The sequence below is a fragment of the Scyliorhinus torazame genome, chromosome 17, assembly GCF_047496885.1.
Source record: "Scyliorhinus torazame isolate Kashiwa2021f chromosome 17, sScyTor2.1, whole genome shotgun sequence".
Classification (NCBI taxonomy): domain Eukaryota; kingdom Metazoa; phylum Chordata; class Chondrichthyes; order Carcharhiniformes; family Scyliorhinidae; genus Scyliorhinus; species Scyliorhinus torazame.
In genome coordinates, this window is record NC_092723.1 from 129655243 (window position 1) to 129676663 (window position 21421).

The 21421-nt window shown below is 47.6% G+C and overlaps 1 protein-coding gene across 1 annotated transcript in view; it reads right to left on the reverse strand.

Moving 5' to 3' along the window:
• The window catches only part of micall2a (mical-like 2a), a 165238-nt gene that overhangs the window by 57949 nt on the left and 85868 nt on the right, over nucleotides 1-21421 (reverse strand). The window contains exon 6 of the mRNA XM_072481020.1: nucleotides 19575-20497. Within this exon, the coding sequence (XP_072337121.1) occupies nucleotides 19575-20497 (923 nt within the window). The remainder of the gene's footprint in view (nucleotides 1-19574; nucleotides 20498-21421) is intronic.

The following is a 21421-nucleotide window of genomic DNA, read 5'->3' on the forward strand; positions in this document are numbered from 1 at the left end:
CCGCATCAAAGCGGATATCGCAAAGGCCACGATGCGCGCCATCGACGAGTCCCTCCCCTTCCAGGTCAAGAGCGACGCCTCCGACGTAGCTCTAGCGGCCACCCTTAACCAACCGGGCAGACCCGTGGCCTTTTTCTCCCGAACCCTCCACGCTTCTGAAATCCGCCACTCCTCAGTGGAAAAGGAAGCCCAAGCCATAGTGGAAGCGGTGGGACATTGGAGGCATTACCTGGCCGGCAGGAGATTCACTCTCCTCACAGACCAACGGTCGGTAGCCTTCATGTTCGATAATGCACAGCGGGGCAAAATCAAAAACGACAAGATCTTAAGGTGGAGGATCGAGCTCTCCACCTTCAACTACGAGATCTTGTATCGTCCCGGAAAGCTGAACGAGCCGTCCGATGCCCTATCCCGCGGCACATGTGCCAACGCACAAATTAACCGCCTCCAAACCCTCCACGAGGACCTCTGCCACCCAGGGGTCACTCGGTTCTACCACTTTATTAAGTCCCGCAACCTCCCATACTCTTTGGAGGAGGTCCGTACAGTCACAAGGAACTGCCACATCTGTGCAGAGTGCAAACCGCATTTTTTCAGGCCGGATGGTGCGCACCTGATTTAAGGCTTCCCGCCCCTTTGAACGCCTTAGTCTGGATTTCAAAGGACCCCTCCCCTCCACCGACCGCAACACATACTTCCTTAATGTGGTGGACGAGTACTCCCGCTTCCCATTCGCCATCCCCTGCCCTGACATGACCGCGGCCACAGTCATTAAAGCCCTGAACACCATATTCACACTGTTCGGTTGCCCCGCATACGTCCACAGCGACAGGGGGTCCTCCTTCATGAGTGACGAGCTGCGCCAGTTCCTGCTCAGCAACGGTATAGCCTCGAGCAGGACGACCAGCTACAACCCCCGGGGGAACGGGCAAGTAGAGAGGGAGAACGGCACGGTCTGGAAGACCGTCCTACTGGCCCTACGGTCCAGGGACCTCCCGGTTTCACGGTGGCAGGAGGTCCTCCCGGACGCCCTCCACTCCATCCGGTCACTACTGTGTACTAGCAGTAACCAAACGCCTCATGAGCGCCTCCTTGTCTTCCCCAGGAAGTCCTCCTCTGGAACGTCGCTGCCGACCTGGCTGGCGGTCCCAGGACCCATCTTGCTCCGAAAACATGTGCGGGCGCACAAGTCGGACCCGTTGGTCGAAAGGGTTCACCTCCTTCAAGCGAACCCGCAGTACGCTTACATGGAGTACCCCGACGGCCGACAGGACACGGTCTCCCTGCGAGATCTGGCACCCGCCGGCAACACACACACCCCCCCGACACCAATCACCCCCTTCCTGCCACCGCCGCACCCCGCGACCGCCCCCTTCCCAGGAGGATCGGTCCTCCTCCCAGGCCCGACCAGGAGTGAAGCCCAAGCTGAAACCGTAAGGCTCCCGGAGACGACAACACCGGAACAAGCACCACCACCACCACCGGGGCCGAGGCGATCGACACGGACGACCAGACCGCCCGACCGACTCGTGGCGTCGATCTAACACTACAATATGTGGACTTTTAACGAGAACATTTTGTCTTTTTCTCCTGACGATTACTGTAAATAGTTCGAAACAAAAAAAACCTTGTACATACTGTAATAACATGCGAAAGTTTTCCTCCCAGGACCAGCCTTGTAAACCCTTACCACCATGCGACGCATCACCCCGCCGGGTTCATTTTTAACAAGGGGTGAATGTGGTAGTATGCATTAGGGGTCATGTGGGACTGTGAAGCCGTGATGTCATTGGCTGACAGATCCCGGGTCCTGGTTGGCCGTTGACCTCTAGCTCCGCCCTGAAGGCGGAGTATAAGAACCAGGAGTCCTCCCCCGCAGGCAGTCTACTACTGAACTGCGGGGGAACAGTCACGCTTAATAAAGCCTCATCGACTTCACTCTATTCGTCTCTCGGAGTCTTTGTGCGCTACACCGGGCAAGGCCAGCATTTGTTACCCATCCCTATTTGCCCTTGATCTGAGTGGATAGCTGGGCCATTTTCAGAGGGCATTTAAGAGCTGTGTGCTTGGGAGTCACATGTAGGCCAGGCCAGTAAGGATGACAGATTTCCTTTCAAAATTAGCAAAATGGGCTTTTCTATTTAAAACGACAATTGTTTCATGGTCATCATTTGACTTTTAAATTGAGATTTTAATTGAATTTAAATTCCACCATCTGGGGTGGGATTCAAACCCAGGTCCCCATAGCATTACCCCAGGTCTATGGATTACAAGTCCAGTAAGGATACCACTACATCACCCCCTCCGCCTGATGAATACAAGAGTCACCTCATAATGAAATCGTTGGAGACCAGGTAATATTGTTTCTAAAATGTGGTGCCCAGAATTATACATAATGCACCTGGCATGGTCCAACCAATGTGTTGTATATTTGTAACAAAACCTCTATCCCTTTATATTCTAGTCTTCTAATTATAAAGACATGCCTCCCATTTGCCATTGTGAATATTTATTTTTTGTACCTAACACTGTATTTAGTGATCTATAAACACGGGCACCTAAATCTCTTTGGGCCATCCCTCATCCTAGCTTTTCACCATTTGAATAACACTTGGATTTATCCTTATTTGGTCTGTCGCTGAGGTTCCAATAGCCTTGGTTGCCTCCTAATTTGGATAGGTTTTTCCAAACAAATCTATCCAATTTAGGAGGCAACCAAGGCTGAGGAAGGCCTTCTCTGGAATCAGACAACAGTGAGCTGCCAGCCAATCAAGGCCTTGCAGCTCGGTCACTGTTAGTGAGCAGAGCCACTGGGGAAATAGTGGCTGCCGGTGGTACTACATCCACCCAGGGCCTAGGATCACCATAGATCCATAGAAACATAGAATACAGGAGCATGAGGAGGCCAGTTAGCCCTGCGAGTCTGTTCCACCATTCATTATGATCATGGCTGATCATCCAACTCAGTAGCCTAATCCCACCTTCCCCCCATGTCCTTTGATCCCCTTCACCGCAAGTGCTATGTCTAACTGCTTCATGAAAATATACAATGTTTTGACTTCAACTACTTCCTGTGGTAACAGATTCCACAGGCCGACCACTCTCTGTGTGAGGAAATTTCTTCTCATCTCTGTCCTAAATGCTCGACCCCGTATCCTCAGCTGTGACCCCTGGTTCTGAATACCCCCACCATCGGGAACATCCTTATTGCATCTACCCTGCCTAGTCCTGTTAGAATTCTATCGGTTTCTAGAAGATCCCCCGAAATTCTTCTGAACTCCAACAAATACAATCCTAACCGACTCAATCTCTCCTCAAATGTCAGTCTTGCCATCCCTGGGAACAGCCTGGTAAACCTTTACTGCACTCCCTCTAGAAAAATCACATCTCTCCTCAGATAAGGAGACCAAAACTGCACACAGTATTCCAGGTGTGGCCTCACCAAGGCCCTGTATAATTGCAGCAAGACATCCCTGCTCCTGTACTCGAATCCTCTCGCTATGAAAGCTAACATACCATTTGCCTTCTTTACCGCCTGCAACACCTGCACACATAGCTTCAGTGACTGGTGTACGAGGACATCCCGCAGCACATTCCCCTCTCCTAATTTATGGCCATTCAGGTAACAAACTACCTTCCCGTTTTTGCTACAAAAGTGGATAACCTCGCATTTATTCAAATTATACCGCATCTGCCATTCATTTGCCCACTTACTCAACTTGTCCAACTTACACTGAAGGATTTCTCATCCTCCTCACAGCTCACTATTCTACCCAACTTTGTGTCATCTGCAAATTTGGAGATATTACATTTGGTTCCCTCATCTAAATCATTAATATTTATTGTGAATGACTGGGGTCCTAGTACTGATCCCTGCGGTACCCCATTAATCACTGCCTGCCATTTGGAAAAAGACCCATTAATTCCTACGCTTTGTTTTCTGTCTGCAAACCAGTTTTCTATCCATCTCAATACATTACCCCTAATCCAATGAGCTTTAATTTTGCACACTAATCTCTTGTCTGGGACTTTGTCGAAAGCCTTTTGAAAGTCCAAATAATCCATATCCACTGGCTCTCCGTCATCACCTTTACCAGTTACATCCTCCAAGAATTCCAGTAGGTATGTCAAGCATGATTTCATAGAATCATAGAATTTACAGTGCAGAAGGAGGCCATTCGGCCCATGGAGTCTGCACTGGTTCTTGGAAAGAGCACCCCACACAAAACCCACACCTCCACCCCATCCCCGCAACCCAATAACCCCACCTAACCTTTGGACACAAAGGGACAATTTAGCGTGGCCAATCCACCTAATCTGCACATCTTTGGACTGTGGGTGGAAACTGGAGCACCCGGAGGAAACCCACGCAGACATGGGGAGAACGTGCAGACTCCGCACAGTCACCCGCGGCCGGAATTGAACCCGGGACCCTGGAACTGTGAGGCAGTAGTGCTAACTACTGTGTCACCGTGCCGCCCATAAATCCCTTTCCCTCACATAACTTCATGCTCACTCTGTCCAATGCAGCCAGTGTTTTCTAAGTGCTCTGTCACAAAGGGTGCAATCTACCAGTGAGGAACTCGCTGACAGAGCAAAATCTGTCACAAATGACACTTAGAAACTTTTCCGTTAGATCACACCCAAAATCTTTGATAATGGATCCTAGAATTTACCCCACTACCAACGTCAGGTTCACTGGTCTACAATTCCCTGTTTTCTCTCTACCTCCCTTTTTAAATAGTGGAGTAACGTCAGCTACCCTCCAATCAGTAAGTACTGTTCCAGAGTCCATCGAATATTACATAGAACATAGAACATAGAACAATACAGCGCAGTACAGGCCCTTCGGCCCACGATGTTGCACCGAAACAAAAGCCATCTAACCTACACTATACCATTATCATCCATATGTTTATCCAATAAACTTTTAAATGCCCTCAATGTTGGCGAGTTCACTACTGTAGCAGGCAGGGCATTCCACGGCCTCACTACTCTTTGCGTAAAGAACCTACCCCTGACCTCTGTCCTATATCTATTACCCCTCATTTTAAGGCTATGTCCCCTCGTGCTAGCCATTTCCATCCGCGGGAGAAGGCTCTCACTGTCCACCCTATCTGACCCTCTGATCATTTTGTATGCCTCTATTAAGTCTCCTCTTAACCTTCTTCTCTCTAACGAAAACAACCTCAAGTCCATCAGCCTTTCCTCATAAGATTTTCCCTCCATACCAGGCAACATCCTGGTAAATCTCCTCTGCACCCGTTCCAAAGCCTCCACGTCCTTCCTATAATGCGGTGACCAGAACTGTACGCAATACTCCAAATGCGGCCGTACCAGAGTTCTGTACAGCTGCAACATGACCTCCTGACTCCGGAACTCAATCCCTCTACCAATAAAGGCCAACATTCCATAGGCCTTCTTCACCACCCTATCAACCTGGGTGGCAACTTTCAGGGATCTATGTACATGGACACCTAGATCCCTCTGCTCATCCACACTTTCAAGAACTTTTCCATTAGCCAAATATTCCACATTCCTGTTTTTCCTTCCAAAGTGAATCACCTCACACTTCTCTACATTAAACTCCATTTGCCACCTCTCAGCCCAGCACTGCAGCTTATCTATATCCCTCTGTAACCTGCTACTTCCTTCCACACTATCGACAACATCACCGACTTTAGTATCGTCTGCAAATTTACTCACCCACCCTTCTGCGCCTTCCTCTAGGTCATTGATAAAAATGACAAACAGCAACGGCCCCAGAACAGATCCTTGTGGTACTCCACTTGTGACAGAACTCCATTCTGAACATTTCCCATCAACCACCACCCTCTGTCTTCTTTCAGCTAGCCAATTTCTGATCCACATTTCTAAATCACCCTCAATCCCCAGCCTCTGTATTTTCTGCAATAGCCTACCGTGGGGAACCTTATCAAACGCTTTGCTGAAATCCAGAAACACCACATCAACTGCTCTACCCTCGTCTACCTGTTCAGTCACCTTCTCAAAGAACTCGATAAGGTTTGTGAGGCATGACCTACCCTTCACAAAGCCATGCTGACTATCCCTGATCATATTATTCCTATCTAGATGATTATAAATCTTGTCTTTTATAATCCCCTCCAAGACTTTACCCACTACAGACGTGAGGCTCACTGGTCTCTTGTTGCCGGGGTTGTCTCTGCTCCCCTTTTTGAACAAAGGGACCACATTTGCTATCCTCCAGTCCTCTGGCACTATTCCTGTATCCAATGATGACATAAAAATCAAAGCCAATGGTCCAGCAATCTCTTCCCTGGCCTCCCAGAGAATCCTAGGATAAATCCCATCAGGTCCCGGGGACTTATCTATTTTCAGCCTGTCCAGAATTGCGAACACCTCTTCCCTACTTACCTCAATGCCATCTAATCTATTTACCTGGAGCTCAGCATTCTCCTCCACAACATTATCTTTTTCCTGAGTGAATACTGACGAAAAATATTCATTTAGTATCTCGCCTATCTCTTCAGACTCTACACACAACTTCCCATCCCTGTCCTTGACTGGTCCTACTCTGTCCCTCGTCATTCGCTTATTCCTGACATACCTATAGAAAGCTTTTGGGTTTTCCTTGATCCTTCCTGCCAAATACTTCTCATGTCCCCTCCTTGCTCGTCTTAGCTCTCTCTTTAGATCCTTCCTCGCTACCTTGTAACTATCCATCGCCCCAACTGAAACTTCACACCTCATCTTCACATAGGCCTCCTTCTTCCTCTTAACAAGAGATTCCACTTCTTTGGTAAACCACGGTTCCCTCGCTCGGCACCTTCCTCCCTGCCTGACCGGTACATACTTATCAAGAACACGCAGTAGCTGATCCTTGAACAAGCTCCACTTATCCAGTGTGTCCAAAACTTGCAGACTACTTCTCCACCTTATCCCCCCCAAGTCACGTCTAATGGCATCATAATTGCCCTTCCCCCAGCTATAACTCTTGCCCTGCGGTGTATACTTATCCCTTTCCATCCTTAACGTAAACGTCACCGAATTGTGGTCACTGTTCCCAAAGTGCTCACCTACCTCCAAATCCAACACCTGGCCTGGTTCATTACCCAAAACCAAATCCAATGTGGCCTCGCCTCTTGTTGGCCTGTCAACAAACTGTGTCAGGAAACCCTCCTGCACACACTGAACAAAAAACGACCCATCTAATGTACTCGAACTATATCTTTTCCAGTCAATATTTGGAAAGTTAAAGTCTCCCATAATAACTACCCTATTACTTTCGCTCTTATCCAGGATCATCCTCGCCATCCTTTCCTCTACATCCCTAGAACTATTTGGAGGCCTATAGAAAACTCCCAACAGGGTGACCTCTCCTTTCCTGTTTCTAACCTCAGCCCATACTACCTCGGAAGATGAGTCCCCATCTAGCATCCTCTCCGCCACCGTAATACTGCTCTTGACTAGCAGCGCCACACCTCCCCCTCTTTTGCCTCCTTCTCTGAGCTTACTAAAACACCTAAACCCCGGAACCTGCAACATCCATTCCTGTCCCTGCTCTATCCACGTCTCCGAAATGGCCACAACATCGAAGTCCCAGGTACCAACTCATGCTGCCAGTTCCCCTACCTTATTTCGTATACTCCTGGCATTGAAGTAGACACACTTCAAACCACCTACCTGAACACTGGCCCCCTCCTGCGACGTCAAATCTGAGCTCCTGACCTCTATACTCTCATTCTCCCTTACCCTAAAACTACAATCCAGGTTCCCATACCCCTGCTGCATTAGTTTAAACCCCCCCAAAGAGCACTAACAAATCTCCCCCCCAGGATATTTGTGCCCCGCAGGTTCAGATGTAGACCATCCTGTCTGTAGAGGTCCCACCTTCCCCAGAAAGCGCCCCAGTTATCCAGAAATCTGAATCCCTCCCGCCTGCACCATCCCTGTAGCCACGTGTTTAATTGCTCTCTCTCCCTATTCCTCATCTCACTATCACGTGGCACGGGCAACAACCCAGAGATAACAACTCTGTTTGTTCTAGTTCTGAGCTTCCATCCTAGCTCCCTGAAAGCCTGCCTGACATCCTTATCCCCTTTCCTACCCATGTCGTTAGTGCCAATGTGGACCACGACTTGGGGCTGCTCCCCCTCCCCCTTAAGGACCCGGAAAACACGATCCGAGACATCACGTACCCTTGCACCTGGGAGGCAACATACCAAACGTGAGTCTCTCACACTCCCACAAAATCTCCTATCTGTGCCCCTGACTATAGAGTCCCCAATTACTAATGCTCTGCTCCTCTCCCCCCTTCCCTTCTGAGCAACAGGGACAGACTCTGTGCCAGAGGTCTGTACCCCATGGCTTACCCCTGGTAAGTCGTCCCCCCCACAAGTATCCAAAGCGGTATACTTGTTTCTCAGGGGAACGACCGCAGGGGATCCCTGCACTGACTGTTTTTTCCCCGTCCCTCTTACAGTTACCCATCTATCTCCAATCTTTGGTGTAACTAATTCCCTGAAGCTGCTATCTATGACCCCCTCTGCCTCCCGAATGATCCGAAGTTCTTCCAACTCCAGCTCCAGTTCCCTAACTCGGTCTTGGAAGAGCTGGAGATGGCAGCACTTCCTGCAGGTAAAATCAGCAGGGACACTAACGGCATCCCTCACCTCAAACATCCTGCAGGAGGAACATTGCACTCCCTTCCCTGCCATTCCTCTAACTTTCTACCAAGATCTGGCTAACAACTAAATTAAATTTTTTTATATATAAAAAAAAAAAAATTATTAATAACAATAATAAAATATGGTACTTATCTCACACCAAAGGGTTTTATTATTAGGTTAGAGGAGGAGGGCGGGTGGGAGACACTACACGTGTAGTGTCTCGGGTTTCCTCTCCACCAGAATTTATTGGTGAGGGTCTTCCCAGAAGTCCGCGGGTCGACTTCCTGTTCCCACCTGAAACAGGATTAGAAGATGGGCAGCAATGCATCCAGTATTTCTCGGGCCACTTCCTTAAGTGTTGTGGGATGTAGATGATCATGCCCTGGGGATTTATCAGCCTTCAATATTAGTGGAGTCATGGTGTTGGGAATTGATGGGATTGATCTCTCAGTTCCTCTCTCTCATTAAACCCTGCATTCCAGACAAAAGTAATAGGCATTGGCAAAGGTGAATCATGATTGAAATAGCTGGGGCGTCACAACAAAGAGGGGGCTTGGCAGTAAGGGCAAGGAGGGTGGCTGTCAGCGGGTCCCCCCCCCCATCCACTCCCCTTTTCCAATGCCAAGTTCCTGAATCAGGCACTAAGTGCCTTTGAACAAGTGACTCACACTTGAAGGGAAGATCCTTGTGCTCATCCTAGCCAAATTCAACATAAAGGTTGTAGGTCAGGTGAACTTCACAATATACTTTGGAGTTTTTAAACCCTGGCCCATAACAATTGTCATAAAAACCCAATCTTTAGGGTTCCTTAAGGGAAGGAAAGCAGTGGTCCTTACCTGTGACTCCAGATCAACAGAAATGTTGACTCTTAGATGCCTAGCAAGCCATTCGGGATGGGCACTAAGGGTCCACAAATCCAATTAATTTTTTAAAATCACACTGCTGTTTGCGGGAGCTTGCATTTGTAAATTGACAGCCACATTATCTACATTATTACAGTGACTTCAGAAGTACTTCACAGGCTGTAACCTGCATTGGAATATTCGGAGGTCATATAAGGCAGCACATGAATGCACGCCTTTCTTTGGTTCCCTATGTTGCAGCTGTTTTCAAAGTCCAGCAGTGTATGGAGTTATCTAGGTTGGCAGCGTTGCGTGTGTGCATGTACAAACACACACATCACTGCAGGAAGGGGATAGTCAGGGCAGGTAAACTTTTCAGATTCAAATCATTACAGACAGACAGAGAGAAAATTACAAACCTGACTTGGATCACAAAGAGGTTCATAAATGGCCAGGCGATTAGGGAAGTAATTTAAAGAGCAGCCAAATGTCATACAATATGAGACAAATGTCATGCGAGAGTGCCTTTAAGAACTGGATGTTTAAGCAATGTACCTTTAAGAAAACAGTGATGTCATAGAGTGGGTGGGGCTGAGCTCAGGTCAGCCATTTTGCAGTTGGGTTTTGCAGTTTGAAAAGTGCCTGGCTGGTTTTGCTGAGAGCAGCTAAAAAGTGCCTGGCTGGTTTTGCTGAGAGCAGTTTAAAAGTAGAAAGCCATATCTGGCTCAACCAGCAGCTTGAGAAGTTCTGGTTTGCTGTGATCTACTTGAAGGGAGAAGGCCAGGTTGGAAAAAGCAGTTTGTGTGTGTCTGTGTGTTTCCAGAGAGTTTGCAGGAAGAAAGCAAGGTGCTGGAGCGGAAGTCAACCAAGCTAATATATCTCAGCCATTCTACAGAAAATATATATCCATTAACCTGTGTGATACTGTTTAAAGGTGTTAAGTCTCTTGGAAATTTGAAGGAACATTTTAAGGAGTTATTTACTGTTGCAATATTTTCTGAGTTATCTTTGAAGTAAGGGGTGTTAAGAGATTCAATGTTTATTTAAGATGTTAAGTTGAGTTCATGGATAAACAGTGTTTTGTGTTTAAAAACCCACGTGTCCATAATTGTAATCCCACACCTAGGGAACAAGCCGTGTGCTAAGAAAAGCAACAAATCCATTAAAGGGAGAGGTTGTTTGAACTCCATGATACATTTTGGAGTTCTGAAAACGCCTCACCGATAACACAAAGAACAGACATTCTATGGAATTACAAACTAAACAGGGCCAATTCTCTGAATATTTAATATGTTAAGTATTTTAACTGCCCCTTCCCCACACTCCCGCTATTAGTTACGCAACATGACCATTCTTGACCAATTGAAAAGCAAATGGACTCTTCATATCTTACCCAATTGGCTGACCCTTGATTGTAAATCTCCCCCATCTCCAGTATAACTTACAATTTAAGCGTTCCAAGAATTCTTTTGATGCCCCGTTTTATGTTGCAGGGTGCCTCAGAGCAGCTTCCAGACTACAAGGAAATCCTGGAGAGCTGACAACCGTATCCTGTACACAGCCTCCTTAAATTCTTATGAGGGGATGGGTGAGGGGATACTTTTTTCGCTTGCCCATTCTCAGCTATTTTTGTCCTTCAATTGTGCCCTTTGGCCCTTTTTGGTGCTCACCTACCAAACGATATATAATCAGTAATGATCCCCAATGACTTACATAAGGGACAGAATTTTCCAATCGGCAGACTAACTGTGGTCACGGGTGGGAAAGTCAGCATGATTCCCGCCAGACAGTGGGTCAGATTAATCCACGTGATTTTCCATCTTTCAGCTCAATAATTATGAATCCGCGGGGAGCTCGTGAATCTCGTGACGGGCGTACAGGGATTTGTCCGCCCTGCCGCTACCTGATGGGGTCGAAGGTCTTGGCCTTTATATCCTCAGATGCACCCTGTGTTTGATGAACAGGCATCATTAGCCATGTCCTCAAGAGGAACCAACCTTCTAAGCGCCGAGGTCCCTCAAAAATCTGCGCCATCTGGGAATGACTCAAAATGTAAGAGTTGTGAGAGTTCCCTGGGTGTCTGGTGCAAACATGCTGGATCTGCTTTCTGTGACCATCAAGGATCTGGGTGCTCAGAGAGTGAAATCCTTTTCTATTAATGAATCTGACTGGCTGCTGCCAGGGAGCTCTCAAGGCCACACGTGAGCAAGCGGCAAGCCTGAGTTAGCGACAAATCCCACAGCTCTTGCAATCTGGCTTGCTTAATCTATGCAGAACTACACATAATGGTGATCCATACTGAAAAGGGCAACTGTCACCCTTGGATCACGCCAAACGTCCCCAAAATTTCCACAGAATCCCTACAATGCAGAAGGAGGCTATCCAGCCCATCGAGTCTGCCTCTTGCCTCTTACCTAGGCCCACTGCCCTGCCCCATCTCCGTAACCCCGCGTATTGTACGGCCACTCCACCTGGCCTGCATTTCTTTGATTTGGCCCCTCCTTGTCGATATCTGGCCCAGTTGGCTCTTGTTCCTCAGGGTGATGGTCTTCCCTAAGCTGTGCCAATCAGCAATGGGCTCTTCATCGCATTGTTCTAATCAAAGCTGTCTCGATGGCAGTGTTGCCCGCAGCCTGTATCCTCCATTCTTCTGTGTAATGGTGAATGCGTACAACTGAGCTAGTTCCCCTCGAATGGTCTCCTTCCATGCACAAGGCAGGAATGCATTCTCCAGCCCCTGACTTTCCCTCAGTCTGCACACCACATACCCAGTCTCCCCTAGCAGGATGGGATCATCCTGGAGGATGGCAGATAGGTAACCTTACCCCTCAGATGTGACTGCACATTCACAACGAGGATCTTAATTAGGGTTCAAAGACCCAAGTCCAGTAACCTACACTCAGGCTTCTGGTGGCTGTCCTCCTGTGGTCTTGTCAATAACTATCCATACCCAATCCTTCTCTTATGCCCTGACTGCAAGAAGGTGCCTCAAATGACCAGTGCACTGGGAACATGGAGATTTGAAGGACCCATGCTGCCTCTGCGCAGCAGACATGGCCTTTGATTGTTTGAACGTACATGGATTTAGACATGCCTCTGCAAGGTGCAGATACCAATTAAAAGCATCTGCACCACAGCACCCGCACTTAATGGATCCTTGCCTGAATGCACATCATTAATAAAGAAGCAAAACTCGTTCATTGTGTGCATTAGACCCTCAAGTCCAGTATTCAGCTGAGCCATGCTCTCCATGGTTTGACCAGAGCAGCTATAGCATGCCCCTACAATCGGCCAGAGATTGCTTTGCTGAACTCCTCCCACACACCCAGAGACCTCTCCCAGACCAACTGTTTTCTTGCTCGTTTTTCAAACTCCATCACTCTTCGTTCCTACCATCCACCAAGTTCTTCCCATCCTTCTCCATAGACACCGCCTCCTAATTCCCTTTCCTCATGTCACTATCCAGCCTCCCCAGTTACCTTGACACCATCATTATCCATGCGGATATTCCTGGTATGCGCCTGAAGCCATTAATGGTAATGCCCTTTGTCGAACTGACCCCTCCCCTTTCCGAGGCTACGTGCACCTTGACTTTTCAGGACCCCCACAATAAGAACAAATAATACCAACCCCCGCAAGTCAGTTTTCAGCTACTGACTTACAGATGCCTCCCCTGAACGTTGCTGTGACTTCTGCCTCACAGTAACACGATTCTCACCCCCAATTACCAAAATCCTTAGGTGACTGACTATATCCTACACACCATACTGTGTATGATCATCACTGCCCAGAGGGCCTTTCCTGACTCAATACCGGGACCAAACCATACGCTCCATGTAGAGCTCTCTGACATGGACCACACAGCCCTAGGACAATGAAGGAACGGTGATATATTTCCAAGTCAGGGTGGTGAGTGACTTGGAGGGGAACCTGCGGGTGGTGGGATTCCCAGGTATCTGCTGCTCTTGTCCTTCGAGATGGAAATGGTCGTGGGTTTGGAAGGTGCTGTCTAAGGAACCTTGGTGAGTTACTGCAGTGCATCTTGCAGATGGTATACACGGCTGCCAGTGTTCGTCAGTGGCGGAGCATTTGAATGTTTATTGAGCAATCAAGCGGGCTCCTTTGTCCTGGATGGTGTCGAGCTTCTTGAGTGTTTTTGTGCTGCACTCATCCAGGCAAGTGGAGAGTATTCCATTACACTCCTGACTTGTGCCTTGTGGATGGTGGACAGGCTTTGGGGGTCAGGAGGTGAGTTACTCACCGTAGGATTCCTAGCCTTTGACCTGCCCAGGTAGCCACAGTATTTATATGGCTAGTCCAGTTCAGTCTCTGATCAATGGTAACCCCCAGGGTGTTGATTGTGGGGAATTCAGCGATGGTAATGCCATTGAATGTCACGGGCGGTGGCTAGATCCTCTCTTGTAGGAAATAGTCATTGCCTGACACTTGTGTGGCGCAAATGTAACTTGCCACTTGTCAGCCCAAACCTGGATATTGTCCATATCGTGCTTCAGGCAGTATCTTCAATATGCCCCCAACAGCTTGGTCTCAGCCCCAGGCCAGTATGGCAGGGAGGTGGGAACCAGAGCGTTAGCTTTGAAGGTGTCATTGCTGATGGGGAAATAGAGAACAAAAAAAGAGAACAACGTCACCCTCGGGCAGAGCAAAAAAGGTGTTAAGTGTTAGAAGGGAGGTGGTCAATGCAGGACTGAGGGTGTTGTACCTTAATGCGCGCAGTATACGGAGCAAGGTAAATGAGCTTATTGTGCATACTGAAATTGGCCGATACGATGTTGTGGGCATCACAGAGACGTGGCTACAAGGGGATCAGGGCTGGGATCTAAATATACAGGGATACGTGTCCTATTGAAAGGACAGGCATGTGGGCAAACGGGCGTGGTTACATTGTTAGTAAGGAATGAAGTTAAATCGATAGCAAGGAGCGACATAGGGTCAGAAGGCATAGATATAATCCCAGTGGGTAGAGTTGAGGAATCTCAAAAGTAAAAATACCCTGATGGGAGTTATGTACAGGCCCCCTAGCAGTAGTCAAGATGTGGGGCAGAAAATAAATCAGAAGATAGAAAATGCATGTAAAAACGGCAATATAACAATAATCATGGGGGTCTTCAATATGCAGCTGGACTGGGAAAATCAGGTTGGTAGTGGATCCCAAGAAAAGGGATTTGTGGAATGTCCAAGAAACTTTTTTTGGAGCAGCTTGTGACAGAGCCTACTAGGGAACAGGCAATTATGGATTTGGTGATGTGTAATGAGGCAGACTTGATTCGGGAACTTAAGGTTAAGGAACCCTTAGGGAGCAGTGACCACAATATGATGGAATGTACCCTGCACTTTGAGAGGGAGAAGCTGGAATCAGATGTAATAGTATTTCAATTAAATAAGGGTAACGACAAAGGCATGAGGGAGGAACTGGCCAGAGTTGGTAGGAAAAGGAGCCTAGCAGGGAAGACAGTGGAACAGCAATGGCAGATGTTTTGGGGGATTATCGGGAGGCACAACAGAAATTCATCCCAAGGAGGAGGAAACATGCTAAGGGGAGGACAAGGCATCCATGGTTGATGAGGGAAGTCAAGGACAGCATAAAAGAAAACGAAAAAGCATACAAAGTGGTGAGCATTCGTGGGAAGCCAGAAGATTGGGAAGCCTTTAAAAGCGAGCAGAGAACAACTAAAAAAGCAATAAGGGAAGAGAAGATGAAATAGGAGTGCAGGCTAGCTAGTAATATAAAAGAAAATAAGAGTTTTTTTAATATATTAAAGGTACGAGAGAGGCAATAATAGACAATGGATCAATAGAAAACAAAGAAATGGCAGAGGAACCGAATAATTACTTTACATCAGTCTTCATGGTGGAAGACACCAGTGGGATGCCAGAGCTCCAGGAGAATCAGGGGGCAGGCGTCAGTGCAGTGGAGAAGTTTCTGGGGAAACTGAAAGGTCTGAAGGTGGACAAATCACCTGGACCAGATGGTCTACACCACAGGGTTCTAAAAGAAATAGCTGAGGGGATTGTGGAGGCATTGGTGGTGATCTTTCAGGAATCACTGGAGACAAGGAGGGTCCCAGAGGACTGGAAAGTGGCTAATGTAACACCACTGCTTAAGAAGGGAGGGCGACATAAGAAGGGAAATTATAGGCCGGTTAGCCTGACTTTGGTCATCGGTAAGATTTTAGAGTCCATTATTAAAGATGAGATCGCGGAGTACTTGGAAAAGTGCACGATAAAATAGGACTGAGTCAACTCGGCTTTGTCAAAGGGAGGTCACATCTGATAAATCAGTTAGAGTTCTTTGAGGAGGTAACAAGGAAGTTAGACAAAGGAGAACCAGTGGACGTGATTTATTTAGATTTCCAGAAGGCCTTTGACAAGGTGCGACATAGGAGACTGTTAAATAAGTTAAGAGCCCATGGTGTTAAGAGTAAGATCCTGGCATGGATAGAGGATTGGCTGACTGGCAGAAGGCAGAGAGTGGGGATGAAGGGGTCTTTTTCAAGATGGCAGCCGGTGACTAGTGGTGGTGCCTTAGGGGTCAGTGCTGGTACCACAACTTTTCACAATATACATTAATGATCTGGAAGAAGGAACTGAAGGCACTGTTGCTACGTCTGCAGATGAAAGAAAGATCTGTAGAGGGGCAGGTAGTATTGAGGAAGCAGTGGGGCTGCAGAATGATTTGGACAGGCTAGGAGAGTGGGCAATGAAGTGGCAGATTAAATACAATGTGGAAACATTTGAGGTTATGCACTTTGAAAGGAGGAATGGAGGTGTAGACTATTTTCGAAATGGGGAAATGCTTAGGAAATCAGAAGCACAAAGGGACTTGGGAGTCCTTGTTCACGACTCTCTTAAGGTTAACGTGCAGGTTCAGTCGGCAGTCAGGAAGGCAAATGCAATGTTAGCATTCATGTCAAGAGGGCTAGAATACAAGACCAGGGATGTACTTCTGAGGTTGTATAAGGCTCTGGTCAGACCCCATTTGGAGTATTGTGAGCAGATTTGAGCTCCGTATCTAAGGAAGGATTCGCCTGCCTTGGAAAGGGTCCAGAGGAGGTTCACAAGAATGATCCCTGGAATGAAGAATGTGTCGTATGAGGAATTGTTGAGGACTCTGGGTCTGTACTGGTTGGAGATTAAAAGGATGAGGGGGGGATCTTATTGAAACTGACAGGATACTGCGAGGCCTGGATAGAGTGGATGTGGAGAGGATGTTTCCACTTGCAGGAAAATCTAGAACCAGAGGACACAATGTCAGACTAAAGGGACAATCCTTTAAAGCAGAGACAAGGAGAAATTTCTTCAGCCAGAGGGTGGTGAATCTGTGGAACTCTTTGCCACAGAAGGCTGTGGAGGCCAAATCACTGAGTGTCTTTCAGATAGGTTCTTGATCAATAAGGGGATCAGGGGTTCTGGAGAGAAGGCAGGAGAATGGGGATGAGAAAAATTACAGCCATGTTTGAATAATGGAGCAGACTCGATGGACCGAGTGACCGAACTCTGGTCCTATGTCCTATGGTCTTTTGGACAGTATCTTCAATATGCCCCCGACATCCTGGTCTCAGACCCAGGACAGTATCTTCAATATACCCCCAACAGAGTGGCCTCAGACCCAAGACAGTATCTTCAATATGGTCTCAGACCCAGGACAGTATCTTCAATATACCCCCAACAGAGTGGCCTCAGACCCAAGACAGTATCTTCAATATGGTCTCAGACCCAGGACAGTATCTTCAATATGGCCTCAGACCCAGGACAGTATCTTCAATACGCCCCTGACAGTGTGGCCTCAGCCCCAGGGTAGCCTCTAATTCTTCCCTGAGCAGTATTATAACTCTTGTCCCAGGACAGATTTTCACTGCTCTACTCTGTTCCTTGACTACTCCCTAGTCCTGCCTGTCTCACACTTCTATAATTGTCTGTCCTCCAGTGCCCAGTTTTGTTGCAACTTGTGTTACAGGCACCCTGATATCTCACAGCAACAATGAAAGTAGCTTTTACTCACCTTCGAGTTATGAATGAACTGAAGCTGACCAGGTATGCACCATTTACATCTAGTCGTAAAAGGGACCATTTTAATCAAGTGCTGACGGAGAAATTAAATTGGAGGGGTCACGTAATTCCAATGAGTTAGTTTGTTAATGAGCATTCATGAGATGCGAATGAATGAAAATGTGGCTCCTGATACAGATCAGCAGGAACATCGAACTGTTTTCAACCCAGGTCATCAAATTCGGGAGCAAAAGCCCAAATTAATTTCCCACCGACGCGAAACTAACTTTTTCCATCATGTCAAATTTAGTGCCACTGCCTGCAACAGTCCCCACTGGTAGCAAAATTCCACCCAAGGACAAAACTTCATCAACTCCCTTTTGGAAGGGAGATAACCAATTGGTTATGTTCACCAAGCATTTGTTTACAAATGTCCTACCTTGTTGGGAAAAGAGGTGGGGGAGAAACATATAAGGCACATGTGCCAGTGAAGGGTTAACTAGTGATGATGGAGTGTTTACGGAGACCTGAGTCATCCTTCTGGTGAAATTATATTGTTCGGATCCAAGCCAAAAGAAACTTGAAAAAGTGTCAAAACAGCAAAGCTGGATTACATAATCAAGCCAGAACACAGCCTAACATGCTTCGAGGGAGCCACTAGGAAGGAGTGTCCAACCACTGCCACTCCTGGAGCAGCTCATCTCAAACCTAATGCACACGAAGGCTGGCAACAAACTATTCCTCATCACTCATTGGAGCATCAATAGATTGAACCTGCCAATGACCCTCTCCGATAGCTTAGGCAACAAGGCGTTGAGCAAAGATAAACATAATGTTAACATTGTTTTGTTCACAAGAGTTGTAAGCGGTTGAGAAGCTGGAGATGTAAACTTGCATTTATGTAGAACCTTACAGGACAGCAAGAGTCCAGTCGGTTCATCAACTCTGTGCCTGCCTCCTGAAAGAGCTATCAAGTAAGTTGCACTCTACACCGTCCTCCCACCCATTATCCCCCCACCGTCCCTTCATTACTGTCTGGAAAGTTATTGCTGACTCAGGGGGGCCTGTTTATCTCACTTGGCTACACGGCTTGTTCGTGATGCAAAGCAAGGCCACTAGCGTGGGTTTAATTCCCATACCGGCTGAGGTTATTCATGAAGGTTCATCCTTGGTGTGGTGATCCTCAGGTTAAATCCCACCAGTCAGCTCCCCTCCAAAGGGGAAAGCAGCCTATGGTCATCTGGGACTATGGCAAACGGCTGGTGGAAGCGGATTTAGTCTTTCAGGCAGCACACTCAACATCACAAAAAGTATCATCCTCATTTATCTTAAAACTTCTTGTTTCCGACCCACCTGCTAGTGGAGCCAACTTCATCTTATTTCATTATCAAAACACGTCATCATTTTAAACAACGTTGTTCAATCCCCCATTAAACTTCCCTGCTTTTAGGAGAATAATCCCAGCTTTCTTTAATCACCCCATATAACTGAAGAATGTGTCTTAAAGTCCCCAGGATATCCAGTTAATTACTTCTCAATGCAATCACTGTTATGTGGAATAGTCTGGCAACTAACTGTTCACAGCAAAGTGCCACAGACAGCACTGAGAAAAATGACTGATTAATCTTTTCACTGCAGTATGGGTTGAGGGATGAGTGTTATGTTCCCCCACCCCCCTCACACCCTTCTCTCCTTCGAATTGTGCCAAGGGATCTGGATGTTTCATTATGATAAGGGCATCGTATACAGATAATTTGTTATTCATTAACCTGTCTAGGCAGATGAGGGCAGTATCAGGGGTTCCACCTGCCAATTGCAGATCAGCAAGAGATCCACTCTGCCTCTTTTCGGGAAGACTCGTCGAACCACAAGACACTCAAGCAGTGGTGTGGCCAAGTGAGGCCCCTAAGATTCCAATTAATGACCACTTGAAGGCCTCATCCCATAACTGTGTTCAGCCAATGCGAATGGAGATTTCAATGGCTCGCCAGCCTTGCCCCAGGGGAACCCGCGGCTGTGGGCGGGGGCTGAGAGTTTGTACACTAGCTTAGCCAGTCAGGTGGAGACTAACCTTTACTGTTTGTCTGTTGGGTCAAAGTCAATCCACGACCTGTTGCTTCATTCATGCTGGAAGCCCGGTTCAATGGAGCGCGTGGGGTTCTATCCGCTGATAGTGTGAGCACTACCTCAGGGTTGGCAATCCCTTTCGCGACCACAGGCCGTGATGACACCTCCAAAGTAGATATCGGCCTCCATTTGGAACCTTGGGCCTGTGTGTTGCTGGGCTCAGCCCTTTGCTCTGGTGTTGTAGATTGCTTTGTTCCTGATTGAGCATTTTTCTGGCTGCTTATATCTAACGTTATGGTCTTGGTGGTCTGGTGGCTGGTGGACTGCGGCGCTGAAGGCTTATTGACATTAAACCGGGAAGGTGAGGTAACGCCTTGGTTGTTATTGTTGTCAAAGGGCAAATTCTTCTGGAGGACCGAGCGTGCCTTATCCTTGACCGCGTCAGAGCTGGGCCTGGTGGTTGAGGTTGGACTCTTCGACACATTGGTACGCTCTTGATTTCTGGGTGACCAGGGCTTTTGTGGTGATGTCTCCATCAGACTGTGTTGCCCTTGCACAGGATCCTGAGAATGGAATGAGCTCACTGATGGTGCTAAATCAGGTGTCCCTGACCTCATGAATCTTTGTCTTGCTGCCGGCATCCTTTCTGTATGACTGTTCCCAGGTTTGAAAGCTGCCGGTGAGGCCTTGGCCTCTTTGGGGGTGTTTGTCACTGCAGCCGGGCCTGTCACATGGCTGAGCACTGGCTTGTGGATGGTTGGGGCTGAATCGTTGGGTTTGGCGCTGATCCCCCGTAATGTGGGAACGATGATGTTGCTGTTGTTATTCTCGCCAGCCTTGGCTTGGTGGTGAGTGCAGATGAAAGTCCCAGGCACAGATCCAGTCTTGTACGCACCAGCCATGAGGGTATTGGAGCACTGTTTGCACCTGTGGAAGGGGGGGGGGGGGGGGGAGGATGAAGAGAGATGCAGAAGTTAATATGAACATGGAACAGAATTCATAGTTTTAAAGTTTGGCCCACACTTTAAGGGTAGTATTTAATTAGCTCTACGTAGTCACCAACTAAAGGGAGTGTTTGATTGGAGGCACTGTCCAATTTCCCTCCCAAACAATCGTGAGACGCAAAGACTATGGGCTGGATTCTCCGTCCCGCCACGCCAGATTTTTGGTTCAGCGCACCGGTGGAATGCTCCGTTTCACCAGCTGGTCAATGGGGTTTTCCCAATGTGGGGCAGCCCCACGTCGTCGGGAAACCCCGGGCTACCGGCAAAACGGAGCATCCCGACGGCGGAGAATCCAGCCCCAAGTCTACTTAGTTCCCGTTCTACATTCTAATAATCAAATGATACAAACAATGATGAGCAATAGCTACCAATCCCCAGCAATTAGTCCACAACCCACCCACTCATGAGGTGAGGGAAACCCCACTTGGGGAGAGCTTTGGAAACCCATTCATCCCAAACCTTACCATCTTCCAAGGAAACAAGAATAAAGGTTTAGGAGCAGGGTACCTGATCAAATTCACCTGATTAAATTCAGTGGCACTGAGGACAATTTTAACATCATTTCTATGTAATCGGTTCATGTGAGGTAAATTTGCAGATCCAACAAATTGCTGTTGGAACGCAGGGATCACAACAGCCAGTTTACACATAGTAGTTGGCTGTGGAATAATTCCAGAGCTCATCTTCAAAATCACGCTGTGCGACCTGTTGAGTCCACCTGAGACAGTAGATGGTTTAACATTGGTGGTGCAGTGGTTAGCACTGCTGCCTCACGGCACCCAAGACCTGGGTTCGATCCCGGCCCGGGTCACTGTCTGTGTGGAGTTTGCAACATTCTCCCAACACT